The following is a 24,323-nucleotide window of genomic DNA, read 5'->3' as shown; positions in this document are numbered from 1 at the left end:
GCCTTCCCCTGCAGCTCTGAACTGGAAGTGTTAGTTTACTTCTAAAGAAGTTACCAGTTTTACTTCAGGGGATAAGGACAGAGAAAGGATTTGGAGACCAACAGGCCCAATCCCATTCCTAAACCTATCAGGGCACTAGCTGTGTGATGCTGGGAAGGTCATCTTGCCTCTCTATTCCCATTTCTTCAAGGACGGGTGTAAAGAGAGAATTAGATCACACAGCTGATACACAGTATTTGATAGCTGAGGGAAGAAACCCACCCCACTCCTCTCCTCCTACTTCCCCAGTCTTTCATTCCTTATGAGACAGAAGCAGCAGGCTGAGTAATCTCACCACCTGGTCTTAGCCTAGCCCTCCCTCTGCCCTTCTTCCATCTGCTAATTACAACATTACCTACAAACAAATATCTTCGATGATTCCCTCTAACAAGTATGTGAATATCTGCTCAGTGTTAGGGTGGGCACATGAGTAATTAGAAGTGCACGTCAGTGTGTCAGGAAAGAACCAGCCCGGGGCAAGGGTCAGAATTCCTGAATCACCGCTGTAAATGCTGTTCCAGGAGCACCGCCAGCCGCAACAACAACAGGGGCAGTATTAACAGCATGCACTGTATAAGCCCAGAGCTAAGAACGCACGCTGTCATCGCTTCTGCAGCCTCTGTTTTGTTCTCCATGATACTTCCTGCACCTACACAAGTTCTGGACATTTTTTCAGAGAAGGACATCAGGGTGTCAGCAGAACTGTGTGTCCTCTGATATTCTAAGAACATATCCTGTGTGCTCACCTTTTGTACTTTCTAGTCCCATTTTGCAGATAAGGAACTAAAGCTTACAGACCGAAGCCAACAACCACAACAATTTCCTAAGTGTTAGTATAGGAGTGTGCACCTTCCTCTATTCTACCTCCACATAGATGTGCATATATACATATTCAACAACCAGGATTCTGCAAACTCGTCTTTAAACTTCTTAAAAAAAGAAGAAGAAGAAGAAGAAGAAGAAGAAGAAGAAAGGAAGGAAGGAAAAAAATATATTTTGGGAACTAGATTAATATAGCAAAATTTGTAATGTTGTAGGCAACAGGCAGAGATTGCTCGCTTGACCCCCATCTAAATCCTGGTTTTATATGCAGTGGCCCTAATATTACATGACAGACTCACTCTACCAGGTAAGAAATCACTCTCTTTGTGGTCTGGCCATATACACATTAACACAAGTGCAAATAGATGAGAAAACCAGGGTTTTACATAAAATGCCTAAAAATATTTCTATACAAGAAAAGTGATTTTATGGGTCTCAAATATATATTTGCATTAAAAAATTGGTGTATTAAAAGATAGGCCAGTTTATCTGTTCATTTAAATGTTCATAGGAAAGTGTTTCCCAGCCTATGTACTTAGACTGTCAACTATATTCAGGTCCCAAAACCTGTCTGAACATGCAGAATTAAGCATAGCTCTAACCAACATCCCAAAATTAAAGATAAGTTTCTAAAAAGTCCTACAAATTTGTTTACTTTTGGTTTGGGTTACTAGGCTTTAAAGAATAAATGTATAAATAGTTTATTTATATAATTAATATATACATTAATATAATATATACATTAATATAATATATACATTTATTTATCCTTTCTTAAGTTGTCTGAAGTATTATAGTTAGAAAAAGGCCCTCAGACCCAATTAATATTCTGTAAATTTAAACTACAAGAAAGAGTACGTGAATGAGCTAGTGAATGAATGAATAAACCAACACTTTTTTTTTTTTTAACCTCAGAAATATGGCCTTTCTCCAAGTTAATGTAGGTTGATAAGGACTGGTGGTATAAAAAGTTTGGTGTTTTTAAATCTTTGTTTATTTGCACTTACATCCTGGAAATACATCCCACTCAAATAGCAAATGTGGTATTGTTACCTATCTGTCAAGAATTTCTCTACTTTCTTACTAATAAGACAACCAAGAATTACAAATGTTATTCTCTCTTTGTAAACCATCTTTCATTTGTTTTCCCCCTAGGAACTGCTGCAAAGATAAAAATCTGCCCTTTGTTTGATCTGCAACCCAGGGAAATAGCATTTATATATCTTTTTCTCCCATACTGCATTTGAAACGTCATGAAAGTAGTCAGATAAGCTGGGTATTTCTTCAACTAATGTTTTCAGGGATTCCTTCCCCATATTTTCAATGAACATAAAGTGATAGCAAAGTGATAGCCTCATGATTAGAAGCAGAGGCTTTTAATGGAACAAGTATGTAAGATTTTATTTTCATAAGGTAACATCAGTAACTGTGTACAAAATACTCACTGATTTTCAACTCTTGATGCTTTACACATTTTAATTAAATGTCCTCTCTTTTGATCAGACTACATCAATTTCATATTATGAATAATATCTTAAGATTTCAAGAGCAATTTAGACAAAGCAGTTATATAAATGAACAGATTCATTACTGCTTCTGTTCTGTTTGTAATAATTGCATATTTGGAGACTAAAGAATTAGAGACAATTTTTTCTAAAAAGAAAAACACAAATACCCTAAAGATTTTAAGAGGTTTTTTTTTTGTTTTGTATTTTGTATTGTTTTGTTTTTGTTTTTGCTTCTCAGGGATTTGTTTATCAGGAATTGCTGAAGTTCTAGAACAGCCTTTCTTTTTCCAATATTATCTTAAATGAACATTACATGGTCCTTCATGTGCCCTTTTTGGCACCCAGTGTTGTTTATCTAGGATAATATTCTTTCCTTCTGATTAGAGGCAAAGCATTCCCTTTGTGGGGGGAAAAGATGGGATAATATTCAAAACATGGATTGAGAGTAAAATTATCAATCAGAATATAAATAAGCCCACACCAGATCACAGAGAATAATAAAAACAGCAACTACATGGGACTACATTCTGCGCACTATTCTAAGCACTTTATATATATAACCAAATTTTACATACTTTCCTTCTTTGCAGAACAATTTTGGGTCTTGTGTAGGAGGGCTGTGTGCCTGGCACATGGTTGCACAGAAAGCACTCTGGAACCTTCATATCACAGAAATGAACACTCAGAGAACCAAGGTGACCCACTGAACTCATCAAGTTCCTCAAAAAGAAGAAGACCCACATTTTTTTTTTAAAGGGCAGAGTTCCTTTATATAATAGAAGAAAATACATCCACTCCTTCACTAAACATTTACTATGCGACTGCTGCCGTGCAGTATTCTGACTAGTCAGTGAGATTTCTGCTTCCCTGAAGCTGTGCTGAATGTAGCTAGTCACTCTTGCCCTGACTCCTAGACTCAGAGCCTCCTTTCAAGATGGACAGAATTTTCTTTTTTTTTTTTTTTTGAAAAAAAAATTTTTTTAAAGGTTTTATTTATTTATTTGACAGACAGAGATCACAAGCAGGCAGAGAGGCAGAGAGAGAGAGAGGAGGAAGCAGGCTCCCTGCTGAACAGAGAGCCTGATGCGGGGCTCGATCCCGGGATCCCGAGATCATGACCTGAGCAGAAGGCAGCGACTTAACCCACTGAGCCACCCAGGCGCCCCTGGACAGAATTTTCTTAAATCCTTAAGATGCATTCTTTGACATCCAAGAACATTTGAATTCTATTTCTATTCACTAGACAGGAATGGGGTTTGGAACCCTGAACCACAGAACCAAATCTGAGGAAGCTATCACTTTTCCACAAACCAACCAAAATATGGAAGAATGAGTCCCAAAAACCTTTCTTTCTTTATATATATATATAAAATTTATATATATTTTTATTTTCAGCATAACATAACAGTATTCCTTGTTTTTGCACCACACCCAGTGCTCCATGCAATCCGTGCCCTCCTTAATAGCCACCAACTGGTTCCCCCAACTTTCCACCCCCCACCGCTTCCAACCCCTCAGATTGTTTTTCAGAGTCCATAGTCTCTCATGGTTCACCTCCCCTTCCAATTTCCCCCAATACCCTTCTCCTCTCTAACTATAGAAGACTGCTGGGGTCTTCTTAAAACCCAAGCAACTCAGTCTAGGAAGGGACTGACTTCTGGAAACAGAGTCTAGAGAAAGGGCCTGCTGATTATATGGAAAAACCCACACCTGCCCTCTACCATCTTCCTTATCACTCACTCACCATAGCTTACTTAGGAAAGAATGGTCAGAAAGAGTCTGACCACCTAAAAATGATAACTCTTTGCATATTCTGTACCTTCATGATATATAAAGTACATCTGCTTTTATCATTATCTTTTAGCATACACAAATAGGCTATTATATCCATATTTCACCAATGAGATAACCAAGTCTCCAAAAAGCCTACATGGGTTGTGTAGGAAGGTCACAGAGGGCGGACATGAAGCATGAACCCAGTACTTCAGTCTTTCAAGCCAGTACACTTTCTAATGCTCCTTAAGTTTGTTAAAATTGTCCCAGAGATTTGAGGGAAAAATGTAGAATTTACCAAATCATTTTGAGTACATCATCTTATTCCCATCTCCTCCACAACATATGAATTTGTTACTACCCCCATTGTCAAGGTGAAGAAAGTCTCTGGGGTCTTATGTCTGAAAACTGCTGGGTACTTAGTATGGGATTACTTGGAACGGTGCTGATATAATGATGAAGAAAATTTGGTGTATGACTCCTGGGTTTCTGACCTTGTTACTTATTTATACTCTGTTACTATGTATGGATTTTCCATAAATCTTACCAATCCTTACCAATCAAAACAGGTCTCACTGAGCTAAAATCAAAGTGTCAGCAGAACCGTGTTCCTTCTGGAAACTCTAGGGAGGTACCCATTTTCTTGCCTTTCCAGCTTCTAGAGGCTGTCCACATTCCTTGATTTGTGGCTGCATTCCATCTTCAAAGCCAACAACAGCTGGTCGAGTCCTTTCATGCTACATTCCCTCTGACACAGACTTCCTTGTTTCCCTCTTTTAAGGACCTCTGTGACTGCATCGGCCCCACACAAAATCCAGGAACATTTCCCCATTCAGTATCAGGGGATTAGCAGCAACCTTAATTATCTCATTACCTCTTACTACGCAACATGACATATTCACAGATTCTGGGGATTGGGACATGGCCATCTGGTGGGGAGGGGGTGAGGAAGCAGTATCCTGCCAACATCTTCAGATTAAGAGCTGTAGCCTTACTAGGTGGCTTAAAACTGTTTTCAAGATGTGAGGAAGACAAACTTGCTGCCCTGTGCATTCCCATCAGAGACCATGCTCCCTGTAGGGATGGTTCCAATAGCACTTGAGTTCAGCTAAAAATGACCTATTCTTGGCAATCAGGTCGGATTTTTGACCTCTAAACTGAGGGTTTTCCTTTTGATTCTTCATTGCCCATTTGTTTCATCATAAGCAGAAATAAATCTTTGACCAATTTCAGGTACAAGGCTAGACTCTACTGCACATGTACAGAGACATAAAAAAGCATTTTCTCCAAGACTGTGAATTACAGTCCTGCTCTAGCAGCCTTCAGGAGAGCTGTCTGGAGCTCTGAGCTCTCTCTCACCTGAGCTCTGGAGTGGATCCCCCCATGCGCACCTCTCTTTCAACCATGTGGATCAGAGCAACGCTCATCCTAACACATCCACGAGATAGGAATCCCTCTCCGTGCCCCACCTGCATACAGGAAGAACGCTAACAAATTGATAAGGCGGTTGGTGATAGACTGAGAAGGCTTTCTGGAAGAAGTAACCCTTCAACTTAGCCTTGAAAGATAACTAAAATTTAGTCAAAGACTGAGGAGAGAGAGAGAGTTTTCAAAGGAGAACGGAGCACTTGAGAAGACAGTGATGCCTGAGATAGACTGTTGTATTGGGGGAAAGGATAGGATCCCTAAGAATAAGAGATCAACCTGGTCTTCCTTGATAAAAGAACTTTCAACAGGCTGTCTTATAGAGAAAATGCCCTAAAATTTGTTGGTGTCGAAGTCAAATAACAGTATAATTACATGTATTATTAAAGACCCAAGTCAGACACTACCTCCTCTGTCAAACTTCGGAGGGTAAGTCTTCCCACCACTGCCCTCCCACGGCACTTGCTTCTCTGTGCTCAGACCGTTGTCTGACTCATGCGGCGAGATGTGCACGATGTGTCTCTCTCCTTCAGATCACGAACTCCTGGGAGGCAGCAACAGTCCTCCCACTACCACATGGACTGACCTTCCTGAATCTGTGCCCACACTCTCGCTTTCCCTCTCATCGCAAGGAACACAAGCCTCTGTTCCTGTCGGAGGCAGTCCCTTTGCTTATCTTCTGGATTTCATGTCTCATCTACTCAAGGACTTTGTTCCCATAGAAATTCATCTCCCACCTTGCAGCATCTATTTCTCATTCTGCATACTTTTCTGCATACAAAAATATCCAGTAGCCTTTCTTTGACCTTGGTACCTCTCCTCCTACAGCTGGGGTTTCTTGCTCTTTGTCATAGGAGTCCTTCAAAGTCTTCTGTGCATGCTGTCTGCATTTCTTCACCTCGCAACTTCAACCCACACATACACTCGCAACCCAGTCACTCCACTAAAATTGTTCTGACAAGGTCAATGGCAGCCTCCACATTGCCAAATCCAAAGAACACCTCTTCTCTTTCATCTTAGCATGTCAGTGATATCTCATATAGTTAAGGCCTCTATTCTTATCCTCTTTCAGATGTAGTATCCAGAGATTTCTAGTTTTCCTTCGACCTCACTGTAAGCTCTTTCTTATTTTTTTTTGTCCCCTGACTCTTCCTCATCATGGAACTTCTAAATGTTGCAACCATCCACAGTTAAACCCTGGGACCTCCTCTGTCTCTGCTGTTTATCACACCCTGGTCCATGAGTAATTCCATCTCCATACTGTTGAGTCTCATACTTATGTCTACAGTAATGACTGCTCCCTTCAGGGTACTTACTCAACTGGCTACCTGGATGTCTAATGGCACTTCTGATGGAATGACTATGTCGTCCTACTCTTAAAACCATTTCGTTTCTTTTCCCCAAACATCCCCATCTCACTTACTCCAAGGCAAAACCTTAGAGCCATTGGGGATATCAGTCTTTGTTTCATCATTCATACCAACTCCATCAGCAGGCACCACTAGTAGGTACCATTCTAGGTTGAGCAACCGGCAACTCCTACCTGGGGTTTCTCCCATCTGGTTTCCTTCAGTGCTTGCTCCTCTACCCTGTAGTTTATTATACAGCGGGTAGAATGGTTGATGTAAATCAGTGTGGGCCACTATACTGTGTCAAACCCTCCACTGGATTCCCATTGTACTTAGAATATCAAATCCCTTCTTATACTTAAAGATCCTCTAAAATGTAATCCCCTTTCTATTGACTTCTTCCGGCACACCTTGCATTTTCTGTCTTTGTCTCGGTCTCTCTTTTTTTCCCTTTCCTCCTCACCCTTCCCCCACAATGCCATCAGCTTGTTCCTAAGCTTTTCCCCCCTGAGAGTCTCTGCAGTTGCCACAACCTCTGCCTGAATATCGTGTTTCATCATAAACATCTTAAGTCAAATGCCATGTCTTGGAAATGTTCCCTGACCACCTCATCAAAACACATTATTATGCTATAGTAGTTTTTCTTTCTAGCACTTATCACCATAAGTTTCTTATCTCTTCATTTGTGTTTTTTCCCCCCTGTGGTCCCTGCTTTTATCCACTCGATTGTAAGCTTTGTGCCTCTCTGTTCTCTGATTATCTCCTGCACACAGAATAGTACCTGGCATGCAAACAGTGCTTAATAAATACTTATTAAATGAATGAATGAATATATTCATTTAGACAAAGAATAGGTCTAGTAGGGTGCTGGAAGTCAAGAGAGAAGGCTGGCAAAATAGTGTGTCTCACAGACTGCAGGGCATCCTTAACCTGGATTTTATACCAAAAGCGTCCTCCGGTCAGCTTGACTTTGTGTTGCTCCGTGGGCTGCCTGGTATCCTCAGGCAATCCCAACAGAGAATGAGTCACACGGCCCCCATCTCAATAGCCATGCCCTGTGCCCACTCCTGCCAATTACTCAGCTTCAGCTCTGAGCACCGTACTGTAATTACACCTGTTACTAATTAAAGGACAAAATAAATGTGAAGTGCCAGTGAAATACTGCACAGGAGTAAAGCAGCAATTATATTTATTGTATAATTTCCATTTGGCAATTATATTGATTGTACAATTGAACATACTGCATAATGGTGATAATTACAATTGTTAACATTTTCTGCTGGGAAGAATCCAAGTGGGTAAACAGGTTGCTTTGAGTTACTGACAATCAGAGGGGGAGTTTGGAGTTTCTCTTTAATTCTTGCACATATTGATCAGAGATATTTCCTTAGGAAATACTGAAGTTTGAAAAACAGACCTTTCATGTTTCAAGAAGGAAAATCAATTTGAACCTTTCAGTATTTTGCATTGATGGAAGTAGATAAATGCAGGGGAAATCAAACCTGATGAAAAAAGGGGAAGTGCCCTTGTGTTAGAACGGAATTGGCAATGAGCCTCAACTACAGGACCAGAGGCCGCTAGGAAACAAATCCTAGGGCGTAAGAGAATGGGCACTGGCTGAGGTCTGAAGACAAATCAATCCTCTTTGGTGGAACACATTTGCATAAAAGATTTTACCCCAGAGTGGCCAGAACAAGGGGGTGAGAAGAGAGTTTGGTAAGAAAGCACACATGCTAAGCCACAGCCCTTGGAGTTCTCCTTATACATATTCAGAAAGAAAGAATACATGGTAGCTCTCCAACATGAATAAACTTGCCTTTTGCTGAGTTCCTTCCTAAAATGAATCTTGACAGTATACATATCTGATATTGTATTTTTCCCTGCCTCATTAATGTTCCCAGAAGACTCAAAGAATTTAAAGAAAGAAGGGGATTAGAAGTTATGTAGATACCTCTCACCATCACAAAGGTTGGAATGTGATTATGGTGGACATCAGTGTAGTCAGCTGAGTAAGAGCTCCTCAACAGTGGAAGAGCAGGTGAAGAAAAGCTTAGAGTTATACTTAAACCTAACTGGCTGAAGAACATCAAAGTCATCCCCAAAGCATCACTGCTTATTTGAGAGTCATGGGCCTGCTTACAAGTTCAAGTACTGACATTGTTTCATTTACTCTAGAAAAAAATATGGTGACTTAGATAGAATTGGTATGTCCCCCACTTTACAAGCTAAAGAAACTAAGGTTTTAGTAGATACTGTGCATTTTTACCTAAGTCCGTTAACTCCTGAACAAAATTTTATCCACATATCTAACCTGCAGGGAAGAGCCTCCCCATCTCTAGTTCAGGGGTAAATCCAGATTAGGCTAACCACCAGCAGATCTTACTCTGCTTCAGCCAGTCAGAGCAGTGGCACTAGTCTTGCCCGTCACTGGCAGGGATGATAAGTGACCCAGTTATGACTCATGTCATGTCAAGAAAATCCTGGGGGTGAGGATTTGTGGGAAGAAGTTTCTCAGTCTTTTGAAGGGTACAACGGAAAAGACATGTTCCTCCTCTCTCCATAGGCGTTTGTTACATCTGTATATAATGCCTGGTCCTCGAGTGCCAACATGTGTGCATGAGGGGGAAAAGATGAGAACCAAACTGAGACACTGAAGATGGCAGGACAGATGGTTGGGGAGAAAACCTACATCTGAGATGCTGTCAGTGAGCCACTGAATAGAGCAAATCGAGAGTTATTCTGCCTCTGATGCGCTATTATTGAAGGCGTTTTCAGGAGCTTTTCATCTCCTTGGCAGATGAAAGTTCCCTCACCAGTCCAGAGGCACAGAGAAGTAGGATGTGTTCAAGGTCACAGAGAAAGCAGGAAAACTTGTCCATGAACAATGAAACCAATGACGTCTAACTTTCCATTGCTTTAATTCTGGGACAAAATGAGTAAGTGATATCTGGATACAAATAGAAGTGAAAACCGTATCTTTTTGTCTATATTTCTATAGAAATTTGGCTACATTAGAGGATCCAAAAAGAAACTAGAACCATTACTAACTTTGTATACGGGAAAACACTGTAAGATGGATCACCAAATGCTTTAAAAAAAAAAAAAAAACCTTTAATTACTTATTTTAGTTAAAAATCTTAATAGTAAAAAAATATTTTAGTCTTATGAGGATGCACCAAATTTGGATTTTTGTATTTCTCTAGTTGAAAAACAATATATTTATTAATGATAATATGAAAGTAATAGTTAATATCATTTCATAGGCAAAGTATCAGCCCTTGGAGGATGTCTCAATGTGACCCTCTCAGCACCATCATCAAGCAGGTATTATACCTCCCCTTTATTAACAAGCTATTGGGCAAAGGGATTTTGTCCAATGAACCTAGCCTGCAATGGCCTGTACCCCAAAGTCTGTGCTCTGAACTGCAAGCTGCAATGCTTCGCCATTTTGGAATATTCTATCTTAGTTAAATTTTTTTAAAAAACACATTTACTAAAGAAACTTCAGAAAACAGACAAATTGTATAAGGTCAAAAGACTTTTCAATGTCATTAACATTTTGAAATAATTTCTTATCTTCCCCTCGAACAAGGTCATTCAGAACTATTCTATTTATATAAAGTTTAGCCATTTTCAAAATTTGCCATTTCATTATTCACTTGATTATTCTACTGCTTTTGGAAATCAAACATCATATCCTGAAATAGCTTTTTTTTTATTAAAGAGCTTCAATCTTCAAAATAATTTCTGAAAATGGACATTCAGAAATGCCATCTAAGTAAAGGATAGTCAGTGATAGAATGTGATCCTTTCATTAAACTTAAGCATATGCCAGAGTGAAAACACTGGCCCAGCCACCTTCACAATGGGCTTCCTCAGGGATCTGGTCAGCCTTAATACTGATGCTATCAAACATTTAAGAGAACTAGCAAGGGAAGAAGCCTCCCTCTGGCCCACGAAAACTCCTGCACTGGGGCACCAGGGTTGCTCAGTAGGTCAAGCGGCCAACTCTTGATTTTGACTCAGGCCATGATCTCAGTGTCCTGGCATCTAGCCCTGAATGGGGCTACGTGTGCTCCAGAGAGTCAGTTTTGGGGTTCTCCCTGCTCCCCACCCCAGGCTCTCTCTCTAAAATAAATCTTCAAAATGAAATAAAGAAAGGAAAAGAAAAATCCAGCACCACAATTCCTGGTTTAAACAGGTTGGTAAAAGACTCCTGGGTTGTATCCTTCCAACTCTAAATCTGATTCCTATTTCCTCAAACAAATACTGAAAATTTTTATTTAGCAATAAAGTTTCAGGACATAGATGATTAACAGCAAAGCATGAATTTTGGAAGTATCTTTAAATGTGTTTCAAGAAATTTAAAATAACTGTGAAAAATTAATAACTACTATAAATAAAGTTTTCATATCCATGATATAAGTACCCAGAGGTGAGGATGCCTTAATGACACATAAGCTAATTAAAACTGTCTTGCCTCAAGAAGAGAGCAAATAAGAACCTTAGGAATGTTAAACCAACTTATTGTTCATTTCACCGTCTCTAAAGATGGCCTTAATAACTTGCAAGTTCCCATGTGTTTTATAGTTCCATCACAGGCACACCAAGGAATTCTTAACACATGGAATCTAAAAAAATACACATTCTAAATATTGTTTTACTTATAAATTTATATTTTTCATAGAGAAGTAAAATAAATCTATGAAAATAAACTCAATTCCAAAAAGCACTTACCAAAAAGTCTCCTCTACGTGGATGAGGGTCCAGGCTGGGCTCTAATCTAGCGCCAACAAGATCTGGTAAAATATTTATGATGGTCTGGAAAGAAGGGCAAACCAGGGCTTGGCAGAATGATGACTGTCTCCCTCACATGTCCTCGAAAATGGGATTGCCTGTGTAATAGCTGAGTCTGCCATGTGAAGGGAAGCATGATGCTCAACAGGCCAGAAGTCCAGTGTTCCAAAGCTTTAGTCTCCTGCGAAAGGGACTTGAATGTCCAGCAAGTCTATAATAGATACAGATACATAATTTCTATGACCTGAATGTATGAGTCCATAAATGTTTGGGCCAACCTATTTGGGCCAACCAAAGGCCAACCCTTGGGGCCTAAGTATGGGCCAACCCTGTGATTCCTGATTAAATACCCCATTCAATAGTAGTAATACAATTGAAGGGGCTTAATGATGATCACAACCAGCTATCTGCTTATCACATGCCACCTGCCTTTCCACTGTGCTCTCACATTCCAGTTGCAATACACAACAGATACGTGTGCACACACCTTGGAGAACTGTTGGGTTCGGGTTAAAATTCTGAGGTGCTGGAGGAAGAGGATCTCACAGGGTCACATCCTAACTCTTCTTGTCAGTGGTCTGGACTGGAGGCACAACACCAGAGTGCTCATCATCCCCTCATTCCTGTGGGAAGAAGCTTTTCAGGAGGGTTCCAGCACTAATTAGGACTTCAGGAGTGGTTAACTCTCACTTAGATAAGCAGAGCAGAGGGGTTTCTCTTCTGGTTCCCATGGGACGCCTCTACATTGGTAAGGATTTCCAGAGGTTTGCGGGGACAGGCAGGAAAGAGGAGTAAGATGTTGCCTATTTCCTAACACCCGTGTAAGTTATAATCTCTTTGGGGTCCTGCATGCTTCTGCTAAAGAAATTATCTTGTTCTTAAGCAATGAATTCTTGAGTCAGTCATTTGCTCAGGTGATTCCCAATAATATCATGCCCACACAGACACTCAGACATGACATGGTGAGATTTCTGCTGTTCTCTGGTATCAGCTGGAGAGATACAGAAGAGTTGATACAGCGAGTGGAAATGTACCTTTTCAACTCAAAGACACGTGATGCCAGTCACAGGGTCATAATACAGAGCAATAAGTCATAAGAAACCCTTTGGGTTGGGTGACAAATCTGCACTTGACCTTATTTTATTCTTTATTAAAATCAAACAAATTATACGATGTAAAGGTGTGATAACGCGGTCTCTGAGCATTTTCTGAAATGATTTTGAAAGATCCTTGAGCCAACTCCCCATTTAGCAGCTGGTCAGCCAGCCCACTAGCCCCACAGGCTTCTGCTTCTGTATTAACTAATGCAAAAGACACATTCCAATAATAATCTTCAACGCAGGTGAGTGAAGGAACAAGTATATCATGCAGGGGGGTAAGAATAAAGGTTTATCTCTATATCTTTTCAGTATGAAAGGCTGCAGAATGTAAGTGGCAATATAATGCATTTTATTTTGAAAAACCGGTTTCAATTTAGAATTCTTTTCACTGTTAACACACACTTCGTTCCCTCTGCAGAGATTAACTGGACTAGGCTGACCCGTGTGCAGGACAAGGTTTGAGGAGGGTGAGGCCGAAAGACAGGAAAGAGAAAAGGTTAAGTCAAAGGTTGAGAGAGGCAAAGCTAATTACCTAACTCCTAAAAAAGTTGTTCCTTAAAACGACAACTGGACAGATGATCTAATATCCTAATCACTTGTAGAACTTCCTAACACAAGGCTGGGCACCTACTGCTCAGTTAGAGGTTACTTTTCTTTCCATTACTCTCTCTCAAAAAAGGGTCTGATGAGAGAGAGCTGAGCCAGTGGTGGTCCTGGACCAGGATCTCTCTGGGCTAGCCCCTTATTTTCATTTTTAACAAACTCTGTTTCCAACCTCTTAAATAGTTATTTACTGATCTCTCCCAAAGGGTCACAGGTAATAGGCTCAAGATGCTGCAGCCTTTTACTTATACTGTGTAAAGCACTCAAAGATGCCCTGTCAATTAATTAGCAGCTTAATTGGAATGAAATTATGTAATTAAGCATCTCATTTCAAATTAGCTATAAATGTTTGCCAGCTCACAGGAATGAGACTTTCAAGGGGCCTTCATCCAGACCTTGTTGGTTTTGACAGTAAGTCAATGTCTCCCTTCCTTTTTCTAAGTCAGAAATGCAGGATTTTAATGAAGCCCAAAGATAAGTTCCATAAACCAGTCAGATATCAGTTTATTTATACTCTATAGGAGCTGGTAACATTCCAAAAGAACACGGTCTTCCTTGGGGCAAGTCTATTGACCAGGCCCCCAAAGAATTAATTTGCCTCCAGAATGGAATGACAAAATACACAGTATTATAAATTCGATGTTTGTAAACTATCACAAGGACTATGTTCTATTTTCTATATATTAAAAATCTATTCCTGTTATATATAAACAGGAACTTTAAACTGTTCTATAATTAAAGACCACTGGCTTCTCTTCGCACCGCCCCCCCCCCCGCCCCGCAGTGTTTTAAAGCATTTCCCTATCATGATGAATACTGCTAGTCTTCTCCAATCACTCTCTGTGTCTCCCTCTAACCTCTTCCTGCATGACAGCCTCATCTGGCCAAGTCCTCGCCAGTGCAAAGTACGGAGCTGGAAGGATGTGGGCAACTTTGCCATCATTTTCCTCACAGCCAATTGCTTGCCCTCAACTTCTCTTTGCCCCTTGAAGAAAGCAGATGTTTTTCCAATGAGCCAGATCTGTGAGTGAGGAAAACCCTTTGGTGATTAACAGAACAATTAGAAGAAACCTGAGCCTTTACATAACCTTGTAGAGTATACAACTGTCTTCCTGGCCTGTTCTCCTCTCTTTAAACCTGAGTTTCTGAACCTTGCGACTATTGTAATTTGAGCTGAATAATTCTTTGTGATGAGAGAGTCCTCCAGGCATTGGAGAAAGTTGTCTGATTTTTGTTTTTGGTTTTTGTTTGTTTGTTTGTTTTGTTTTGTTTTGTTTTTAAACAAGCTGTGGCCAGTTTTATTAAAGAAAAATTCTGCGTGATTTACTTTTTACCAGTCTGTTCTGGCATGCTTCTAATGATATCAGAATCACCTGGATCAATGATAGCCAGCGTGCATACTCTGTAGTACTTCCCACATGCTGTGCCCAATTCAATATTATTGCCACTGTAGTGATGGACACCAGTTTTGGCCAACATGGCGTAGTACTCTATTTCAGATTTCCTCAAGGCCGTGCAGTTGTTGGCGAGGATGACCAGCTTTGCTTTGCCATGTCTGATCATTTTCAGAGTCTGCTTGTACCCCAGCACGTATTTTCCACTTTTCATAACAAGCTGGAGCCTGGAGTTGATCGACTCCAGCGACTTTTTCATCTTCTTCGCGGCCACCATCTTCCTGCCTTAGGTGCGGGACGGTCCCAACCAAAAGCAGCCGCCAAAATGGCCGGGAGAGAGAAAGGCTGTTTTTGTTTTTTTTTAAAGATTTTATTTATTTATTTGACAGACAGATCACAAGTAGGCAGAGAAGCAGGCAGAGAGAGAGATGGGGAAGCAGGCTCCCTGCTGAACAGAGAGCCCATTGCGGGACTTGATCCCAGGACTCTGGGATCATGACCTGAGCCGAAGGCAGAGACTTAACCCACTGAGCCACCCAGGTGCCCCTGTTTTTGTTTTTTAAGAATGATCCACACCCCACATGGCACCCAATCTGGGGCTTGAACTCACTACCCTGAGCTCAAGATCAGAGCTGAGATCAAGAGTCAGAAGCTTAACTAAGCCCTTCAGATGCCACAGGGTGATTACTGTCTTCAAAATACTTGTGTAGTAGGGATACCTGGGTGGCTCATTCGGTTAAGTGTCTGTTTTTGGCTCAGTTCTGATCCCGGGGGTCCTGGGATCAAGTCCCTCATTGGGTTCCTTGCTCATCAGTGAGTCTGCTTCCCACTCTGCCTGCCAATTCCCCTGCTTGTGTGTGCTCTCTCTCTTTGACAAATAAATAGATGAAATATTAAAAAAAGAGTACTTACGTAGTTGAGTCGCAAACTGAACTAGCTACTTTTTTGAGGGACACTACTGTTACCTGATAGAATGGCTGATGGGGAGTAAAAGGCTTTCAAACTATGTTATTTGGTAGGAACCTTGTCAGGAAAGAATGAGATGAACCTGTAACTTCAGGGAAAACAGTTGAGAGTATGTTGATCATCAGCTGTTGCTACTGATAAAATTCAAGCAATCAAGTGAGAATTAGGATTTTGGAAAATTAAAATTCACCACCATGAGTTTGGCAGCATAAGTCATTTCCAATGTAGCTGGTAGTCAGATCAATAAAAAAATTTTCTGATACTGAATTGTCGTGAGCCAACATTTAAAAGATCTGCTTAACTCAATGAAACAATATTTTCCAAAAGACCAATGTAAGAGGTCATCAAATGATATACAGGTCAAAGACCCATTTGAAGTAGTGTATGGATCAGTGGGTTGTAGTGTCATTCAATACAATTTCAGATTTCACATTGCCTGAAATCTTTAAGAGCTACTACCTGATGAGTTAGGGTAGGGAATTTAAGAAATCCAAAATTGTCAAATTTGGCTACAAAAACAATCCTTCTTTTTCTAACTCATATTTGTATGAGATTACTTTTCCTCACATACTTCCACCACACCAACATAAGGTAAGGGATTGATATCTATCTATCTATCTATCTATCTATATATCTATCTATATCTATCTATCTATCTATCTATCTATATATATATATCTGTCTTCTGCTAAAGCACCCAATAAAGAGACTTGCAAAAATGTAAAGTAATGTCATAGCAGGTTAGCAAGATGGTAGAATAGGAAGCCTTAGACCATCCTTCCTCCCACAGAGATACCAATTCAGAAATGTACACAGATCAATAATATCCTTTGTGAGAAATCCAGAAAGCAGTTAAGAAGCCCCTGCATCCCAGGTAGCATAAAACCAGGTGCAGTGAAGCCAACAGGAAAATGCATGGTACCATCTCACTACAGTACCTCTCTCTGGCATAGTATCACATGATTGGGAGAAAACTCCTTATTCCTGGACTCTCCCTGGAGGGAGAGAAAAGACTGGACTTTACTTGCAACATTCTGAGTTTTCATGGAGTGGAGGCTGGAGAGCCTGTCTAAGAGACTGGCTTCTGTCTCACTAGTCTTACATCACAGTTGAGACCTGGTGTACTCTTGATGCCTGGAGGCCACTGAGAACCAAAAAGACGGGGCAGTGTGCTGCTGATTCAGACTAGCCACAGTCCACAAGGAGCAAGAGATTATGAGCTCTTGAAGTTAAGAAACCAGCAAATCCATCCAATTAGGAATCTACCTGCACAAGTCCACAAAAGGTACATCCACAAGAAAGTCTTAAGAAGCCTTCCTGGAAACGTCAACTGACAAGATTGAATCATGAAGAAATAGAAATCTGAACAGACCTATGACTAGAAAGAGACTGAATAAATCATCAAGTATCTCCTCAGAAAGAAAAGCTCAAGACCAGATGGCTTCACTGGTGAATTATACCAAATATGTAAAGAGTTAACACCAATTCTTCTCGAACTTTTCCAGAAAACTGAGAGGTAGGAATATTTCCAAACATATTTTATGAGAGCAGCATTAACCTGATACCTAAGCCAGAAAAAATACTACCACAAAAGAAGCCGACAAGCCAATATCCCTGATGAATACAGATGTAAAAATACTCAACAAAATTCTAGCTAACTGAATTCAACAGATATCAAAGGATTAGACATCATGGCCAAATGGGATTTATCCTTGTGATACTAGGATGACTCAACAGAAGAAGATCAATTGATGTGATACACCACATTACCAGAATGAAGGATAAAATCACATGGTCATCTCAATAGATACAAAAAAAAGCAACTGACAAAATTCAACATCGACTTACGATAAAAACACTTTAACTAGGGATAGAAGGAAATTACTTCAACACAATAAAGGTCATATATGACAAGCCCACAGCTGATACCATACTGAAAGCCCTTCCTTTGAAATCAAGAATAAGGCACAAATGTCCAACTCTTACCACTTCTACTCAACATACTACTGCAAGTACCAGTCAGAGAAATTACCTGAGAAAAAGAAAGAAAAAGCATCCAAATAAGAAAGGAAAAAGAAAAATGATCTCTGTTCACAAACAAGGGAATTTTATAGGCAGAAAACACTAAAGTTTCCTCACAAAAAAATGTTAGAATTAATAAATGAATTCAGTAAAGTCACAGGATACATAATCAACCTATAAAAATAAACTATTTCTATATACTGACAATGACCAATACTGAAAGGAAATTAGGAAAACATATCCATTTATAATAGCATAAAAAGGAATAAAATATTCAGGAATAAATGGAACCAAAAAAGCCAAAGACTTGTACAATGAAAATTACACATTGCTGAAAGAAATTAAAGAAGACACAAATGGAAAGACACCTTGTGTTCACAAAATGGAAAGCTTAATATTGTTAAAATGTCCATACAATCCAAGCCATCTACAGATTCAAAGTAATCCCTAAAAAAAACTCAATGGCAATTTTTACAAAATCAGAAAAATATCATGTGGAAGCACAAAGGACTCTGAAGAAACAAAACAATCTTGAAGAAGAAAAACGAAAGTGATGGCCTCATACTTCCTGATGATTTCAAGCTACAATAATCAAAACAATATGGTGCTGGCATAAAGACAGATGTACAAATCAATGGCACAGAACAGAGAACCTAGAAATAAATCCATGCTTGTACAGTCAGCTAATCTTCAACATGAGTGCCAAGAATACACACTGGGTATAAAAGAGCTTCTTCAAATAAAGGGTGTTGGGAAAAGTGGATAGCCACATGCAAAAGAACGAAAATGGACCTCTATTTTACACTACTCGCAAATATTAACTCAAAATGGATTGAATAATATCTAAACGTAACTGTAAAACTGTAGAAAATAGCATAGGGTAAAAGATTCATATACTGGTTTTGGCAATGATTTCTTGGACATGACACCAAAAGAATAGGCAATAAAGGCAAAAACAGACAAGTGGGACTATATCAAACTAAAAAGCTTCTGTACGGCAAAGCAAAGAATTAACAGAATGAAAAGGCAGCCTATTGAACAGGAGAAAATACTTCAAACCACACGTGATAAGGCATTAATATCCAAGAATATAGGAATTCTTCCAATTCATTATAAGAAATACAAGTAAATCACTTTTTTTTTAAAGGGTGCAATGGTTTGGACAGACATTTATCCAAAGAAGATTTACAAATGGCCAATGGATACGTGATAAAGATGCTCAACATCACTAATCATCAAGTAAATGCAATTCAAAACCACACACGATTTCACTTCACATCTATTAGGGTGGCCCTTATCAAAAATAATTGCTGGTGGGAATGTAAAATGGTGCAGCCACCATGGAAGACAATATGGAGGTTTTTCAAAGAAAATTAAAAACAGAACTTCCAAATGATCCAACAATCCCACCTCAAGTATCTTTCCAAAAGAACTGAAAACAGTATCTTAAAAAGATATTTGCATTCCCGTGTTCATGGCAGCATTATGCCCAACAGCAAAGGAATCTATATAACTTAAAGGAGAGGCCTTTTTTTTTTTTAAAGATTTTATTTATTTATTTGACAGAGAGAGATCACAAGTAGGCAGAGAGGCGGCCAGAGAGAGAAAAGAGGAAGCAGGCTCCCTGCTGAGCAGAGAGCCCGATGCGGGCTCGATCCTGAGATCATGAGATCCTGAGATCATGACCTGAGCCGAAGGCAGAGGCTTTAACCCACTGAGCCACCCAGTCGCCCCAGGAGAGACCTTTTTATTTTATTTTTTTAAAAGATTTCATTTATTTATTTGACAGAGAGAGAGAGATCACAAGAAGGCAGAGAGGCAGGCAGATCCAGAGAGGGGGAGCAGGCTCCCTGCTGAGGAGAGAGCCTGATGCGGGCGGGGCTTAATCCCAGGACCCTGGGGTCCTGACCTGAGCCAAAGACAGAGGCTTTAACCCACTGAGCCACCCAGGCACCCCAGGGAGTCTATATAACTTAAATGTCCATTGGTAGATGAATGGATAAAGAAAATGCAATATACACACAGAATGGAATATGACTCAGTGACAAAAAAGGAAATCCTGTAATATGCCACAAGATAAGTGAAAATTTGAGAATATTCTGCTAAGTGAAATGAGCCAGTAACAGAAAGACAAATACTACTTAATTCTACTTATATGTAGTACTATGTACTAAATATGTACTAAAGTAGTCAAACCCATTGAGGTAGAAAGAATGGTGGTTGCCACAGGATGGGGTTGGGGAGAATGGGGGACTTCTCTTCGGCGGACATACAATGTCATTTACGCAAGACGAAAAAATTCTAGAGGTCTGCTGTACACTATGGTTATCATAGTTTATAATACTGCACTATATACTTAAAAATTTCCTTGGAGGGTAGATTTCACGTGTTTTTTTTTTTAACTATAATAAATATATATACAAAGCAATGTTACTTTTTCTCCTTTTTTTTGGTTTGGGAAATAATTTATTTTTCACTAAAAAGGAACATAATGAATAGCATGGAGGACATTAGGAGAAAGAAGGGAAAAATGAAGGGGGAGATGAATCGGAGGGGAAGATGAACCATGAGAGACTGTGGACTCCAAGAAACACACTGAGGGTTTCAGGGGAGATGGGGGGAGGGGTTAGTCCAGTGATGGGTACTAAGGAAGGCATGTATTGCATGGAGCACTGTGTGTTATATGCAAACAATGAATCATGGTTACATTACATCAAAACCAAATGATGTACTGTATGGTGACTAACATAATAAAAAAATAATAATAAATTATTATTTATTTTAGCATGCAATGGCTTATTTTTGTTTTCAAAATCAATTATACATATTTAGAGAGACAGAGAGTGAGTTGGGCGGGAGGAATTGAAGAAGAAGGAGAGAAAGAGCCCAATGTGGGGCTCAATCTCATGACACTGAGATCATGACATGAGCCAAAATCACGAGTTGGACACTTAACTGACGGAGCGATGCGGGTGCCCCTCAATGAAATATTTTTAAGTTTCCTCATTGTACTTTTTAATATTAAAAATATTGATAAGTATGGTTCACTGAAACAAAAGCTCATAAGGAAACTTCAATAATTTTTATGAATGTAAAGCATTTCTGACATCAAAAACTTTGAGATCCACTAACTTAGTTAGATTATACTCTTGATAACACACACAGTCCAAGCACTTTTATTTTAATCTTATCAGTTACACTTACTCATCATATAGACTTTTAAACTTGGGTGCTAATGGATTTATCTAACACTCAGTTTATCTACAAAGAGGGTTTTTCATTTCTTTTAGGAAGAATTAAACTGTTGTATATAATGTTTCATTAGTAACCTCTTCTTACAAACCCTTTGTAAAAAGGATCAATATATTATTCTTTTTAGTGTCTCCTTAAATTTAAACAAGTCTATGAGGCCTTGATAGTTTGCGAGAAAGCAAAAGAAAGAAAAAGGTAACATGTAAGTAAAAATATAAAAGACAAAATTGAAAAATACCAGTGATACAAACACAGCGAACAGTATATGACTGCTGCTATACATCCCAGACACTGAGCTATCTTATTTAATCCTCTCAACAGCCCAGTGAGGTACGTAATATTATCATCATTGTGCAGGTAAGGAAAGGGAAGTCTATGTGGTAAGTCCCTTGTCCAAGCCAGCAAGCAGTAAAGCTGGGGTTTAGTGGTGTGCTCAAGCCAGGACTGGAACCAAGGCCACTGTGACTTCAGAGCTGCATTTCTGTCTGTGTGTGGTTTAGAGGGGTGGAGTTTTGTGTTGTCAAATATATGCGGCTTCTGAGCTGTTGTCGTTTGAGCCCAGATGAGCAAATCCAGGTCGGCGGCAGTGCCCCTGCCAGTGAAACAGATCAAGAGGAACAGGAGTCACCGGGCTTGGGAAATTACCAGGGGCATCAGGGAATGCCATGTTGATGCTCTCAGCTGGAGACAAAAATAAATAAACTTGTCCATAAAGTGCAAAAGGTGTAGTGGACTCCGTAGCACCCACCACCCAAAAAAACACCACCAGAGAAGAAGACTGAGGACAAGATTGCAGAAGGATGAAGCTCAGGCAGCTCAATCTGAGTGTTTTCTTCTCTTGCACATGCTTTGTGTGAGGGGGGTGCCTGTGGGCCCAGGCACGGGTCCAAATAACTCGGGAGAATCAAGCAGACATTTCTGTCCCTCTCCTCTCTCCTGGTGGCAAATGTAGCCACGGGACAGCTAGTGAGATCGCTGGGATTCTGAGAATTGATATGCCAGCCACTTCCACTCAATCTCAGTATAACAGAATGAGTAGCTGCGTAGGGATACATATTCTTTCTTCAAATTCGGGCAGAAAGGGGAGTGGTTCCCTAACGATGTATGAAAGCCAGAAGTTTTTTAAAGAGAACGCTTGATATTATACTGCATCTCCCAAAGTGTGTTCTGTGTGCATGGATTCTGAGGCTGAGCAGATCTGGAAAGGGTTATGAGGTAGAGTCAAAGTTGGAGAACCACATCAGTGTATTAAAAGCTTTGGGAGCTATTGCAGGGAAAACAGTAGGTTATATTGGGTTAAATTCATAGTTTCTCATGTTGGATGCAGAAAGGTTGTCTTATGGACCCATTCTGGACCAGTGGGATGAAAGTATGGGAGGCTCTGGGCTAAAAACAAGTAAACAGACCTAACCTGCACAAATCCTTGATTTCTCTGTAACCCAGACTTCTTACTGGGAAAATGGGCATAATAACAATTATATGAGAGACTTGCTGGAAGAATTAAATGCATACCCACATATACATATACACACACACATATACCTATATATAGCATTTATATGAAGTGGGCAGTAAGTGGTAGTCCTCCACGCAGACATGTGCACTGTCTGCGCTGTAGTGTTTTCCTTGCACAGCAGTTACCGAAGTAATCATCCAAGTAACAGAACAACTGTCTTCATTAAGTACTTGACATTGTAGTGGGGAGAACAATATCTGTTCTTGGAGTAGTTACAGCCCAATTAAGGAAAAAGACACGAGAACAGCTAACCGTGTGATGAGTGCTCTCCTCGGTTTGTACAAAGTTTTATGGAAATGTTTAATTTTCCCAGAGAAAGTCATGGAAACTGTCAGAATGGAGTCTTGAAGGATCTAAGGGTAGTTTCCCGGGCAGAACAGCAAAATAAAGCATTTAGGCAAAGAGAAATTGCTCAATGATGCCCACAGATGTGATGTATTCCGCCTGTAGAAGAATGTAGAGTCATCTGGATGGAAACAGACAGGAAGAGGTGGCTCCGCTGGGAGAACCGGTCAAGGCAATGCTGTAAGGTGCTGCCTCGTGGAGGAGTTTGGACTTGAACATAGGGCACTCTTGAGACGTTACAGATGTTTTCATAGAAATAACAAGATCAGATTTGTGTTTCAAAACGATGTTTCTGGTACCAGTAGGGAAGGCTGATCTCAGGGAACAAAACCAGAAGCAAGAGAGTAGCTAGAAGCCAATCATCTCCCCTTGCCTATCCTCAAGTTGGTGAGGGCATGAACCAGAGCAGTGTTCAAAGGCAGAGTGCAGCAGCACTGATGAACAGCTAGGGTACAAAAAGGTATTTCTTCAGGTTCTAGAGTTGGGGAAGGGAAAGGTAGAGAGAGGGGAAGGTATAAAGTGCTGACTGACATTCTGACATGGATAATTGAATGCATGGCAGGACAGCTGCCCAGGATCAGAAGAAAATGAAGGGTGAATAGGTTTAGGGAAAGATAATGGGGAGAAACTGTCCAATTGAGAGTTTGTAAATTGAAATTAACAATCCATTGGGCTTACAGTGTTTTCAGAAATTATAAAATTAGAAGTACAGGTCTGGAGGAGGGCTGGAGTTTGGAATTCTACTTGGATTAAAGATGGAAGCATTGGGAGTGACCAGTTGAGGTGGCCCTGATGCAGAATGAGGGTGCAGAGTGCTCCAAAGCACACCAGGATGAGCCAGAGGTTGGGAAATGTAAGGCAAAGATAGGAATAAAGCAGAGTTTCAGCCTTCAGAAGGATTAGAATTCAGCTGGGGAAGCACAGTTGATGTGTTGTAAAGAAATGAAAGAAAAGTCAAATGTGCTAAACTTTGTGTTACTTAGTGTAGCTACAAGAATATATGGAATGCAAATTAAATCTTCAAATGGAACCGAATGAGACCTCAAAGGGTAGATGAGATTTTTAAACTAAAGGGAAAGAGAAGAGTGGAATTTCATTGTCAAGGGCAAGAGACCAGCCAGATATTCAGATAAATGTTATAAAGGAGGCCAGAATGAGGAAAGATTGGGGTGATGATGGGTTAAGGTGATGGGAAAAAACCCTGTCTATAAAGAGGAAACAGAGTAGAGTTAGACGGCTGGGAAAAGAGAGAAGAGTGAACTTACTCAAGACTGAAAAGAACATCTTGGAAATTGATAGGCTTGTAATAATGTGGCTATGGATACTAAAACACAACATATAGGAGGAGTTCAATAAATTTTAGGTTTTTCTATGGTTTTAGAAGAAGTTCTTATATTCAGTCATCATGTAAC

At 39.9% G+C, this 24,323-nt stretch overlaps 2 protein-coding genes across 14 annotated transcripts in view; both read right to left on the bottom strand.

Annotated features, from left to right (window-relative positions):
• NRG3 (neuregulin 3) overlaps window positions 1-24,323 on the bottom strand; it is a 1,054,218-nt gene that overhangs the window by 733,874 nt on the left and 296,021 nt on the right. The window lies entirely within an intron of this gene.
• Window positions 14,716-15,123, bottom strand: LOC122900847 (60S ribosomal protein L30-like). The gene has a single exon (XM_044239957.1). The coding sequence runs from the start codon at window positions 15,085-15,087 to the stop codon at window positions 14,740-14,742; it is 348 nt and encodes a 115-aa protein (XP_044095892.1). The 5' UTR covers window positions 15,088-15,123; the 3' UTR covers window positions 14,716-14,739.

The sequence above is a fragment of the Neovison vison genome, chromosome 2 (genome assembly GCF_020171115.1).
Source record: "Neovison vison isolate M4711 chromosome 2, ASM_NN_V1, whole genome shotgun sequence".
Lineage (NCBI taxonomy): Eukaryota > Metazoa > Chordata > Mammalia > Carnivora > Mustelidae > Neogale > Neogale vison.
This window is presented reverse-complemented; position numbering and strand designations above follow the sequence as displayed.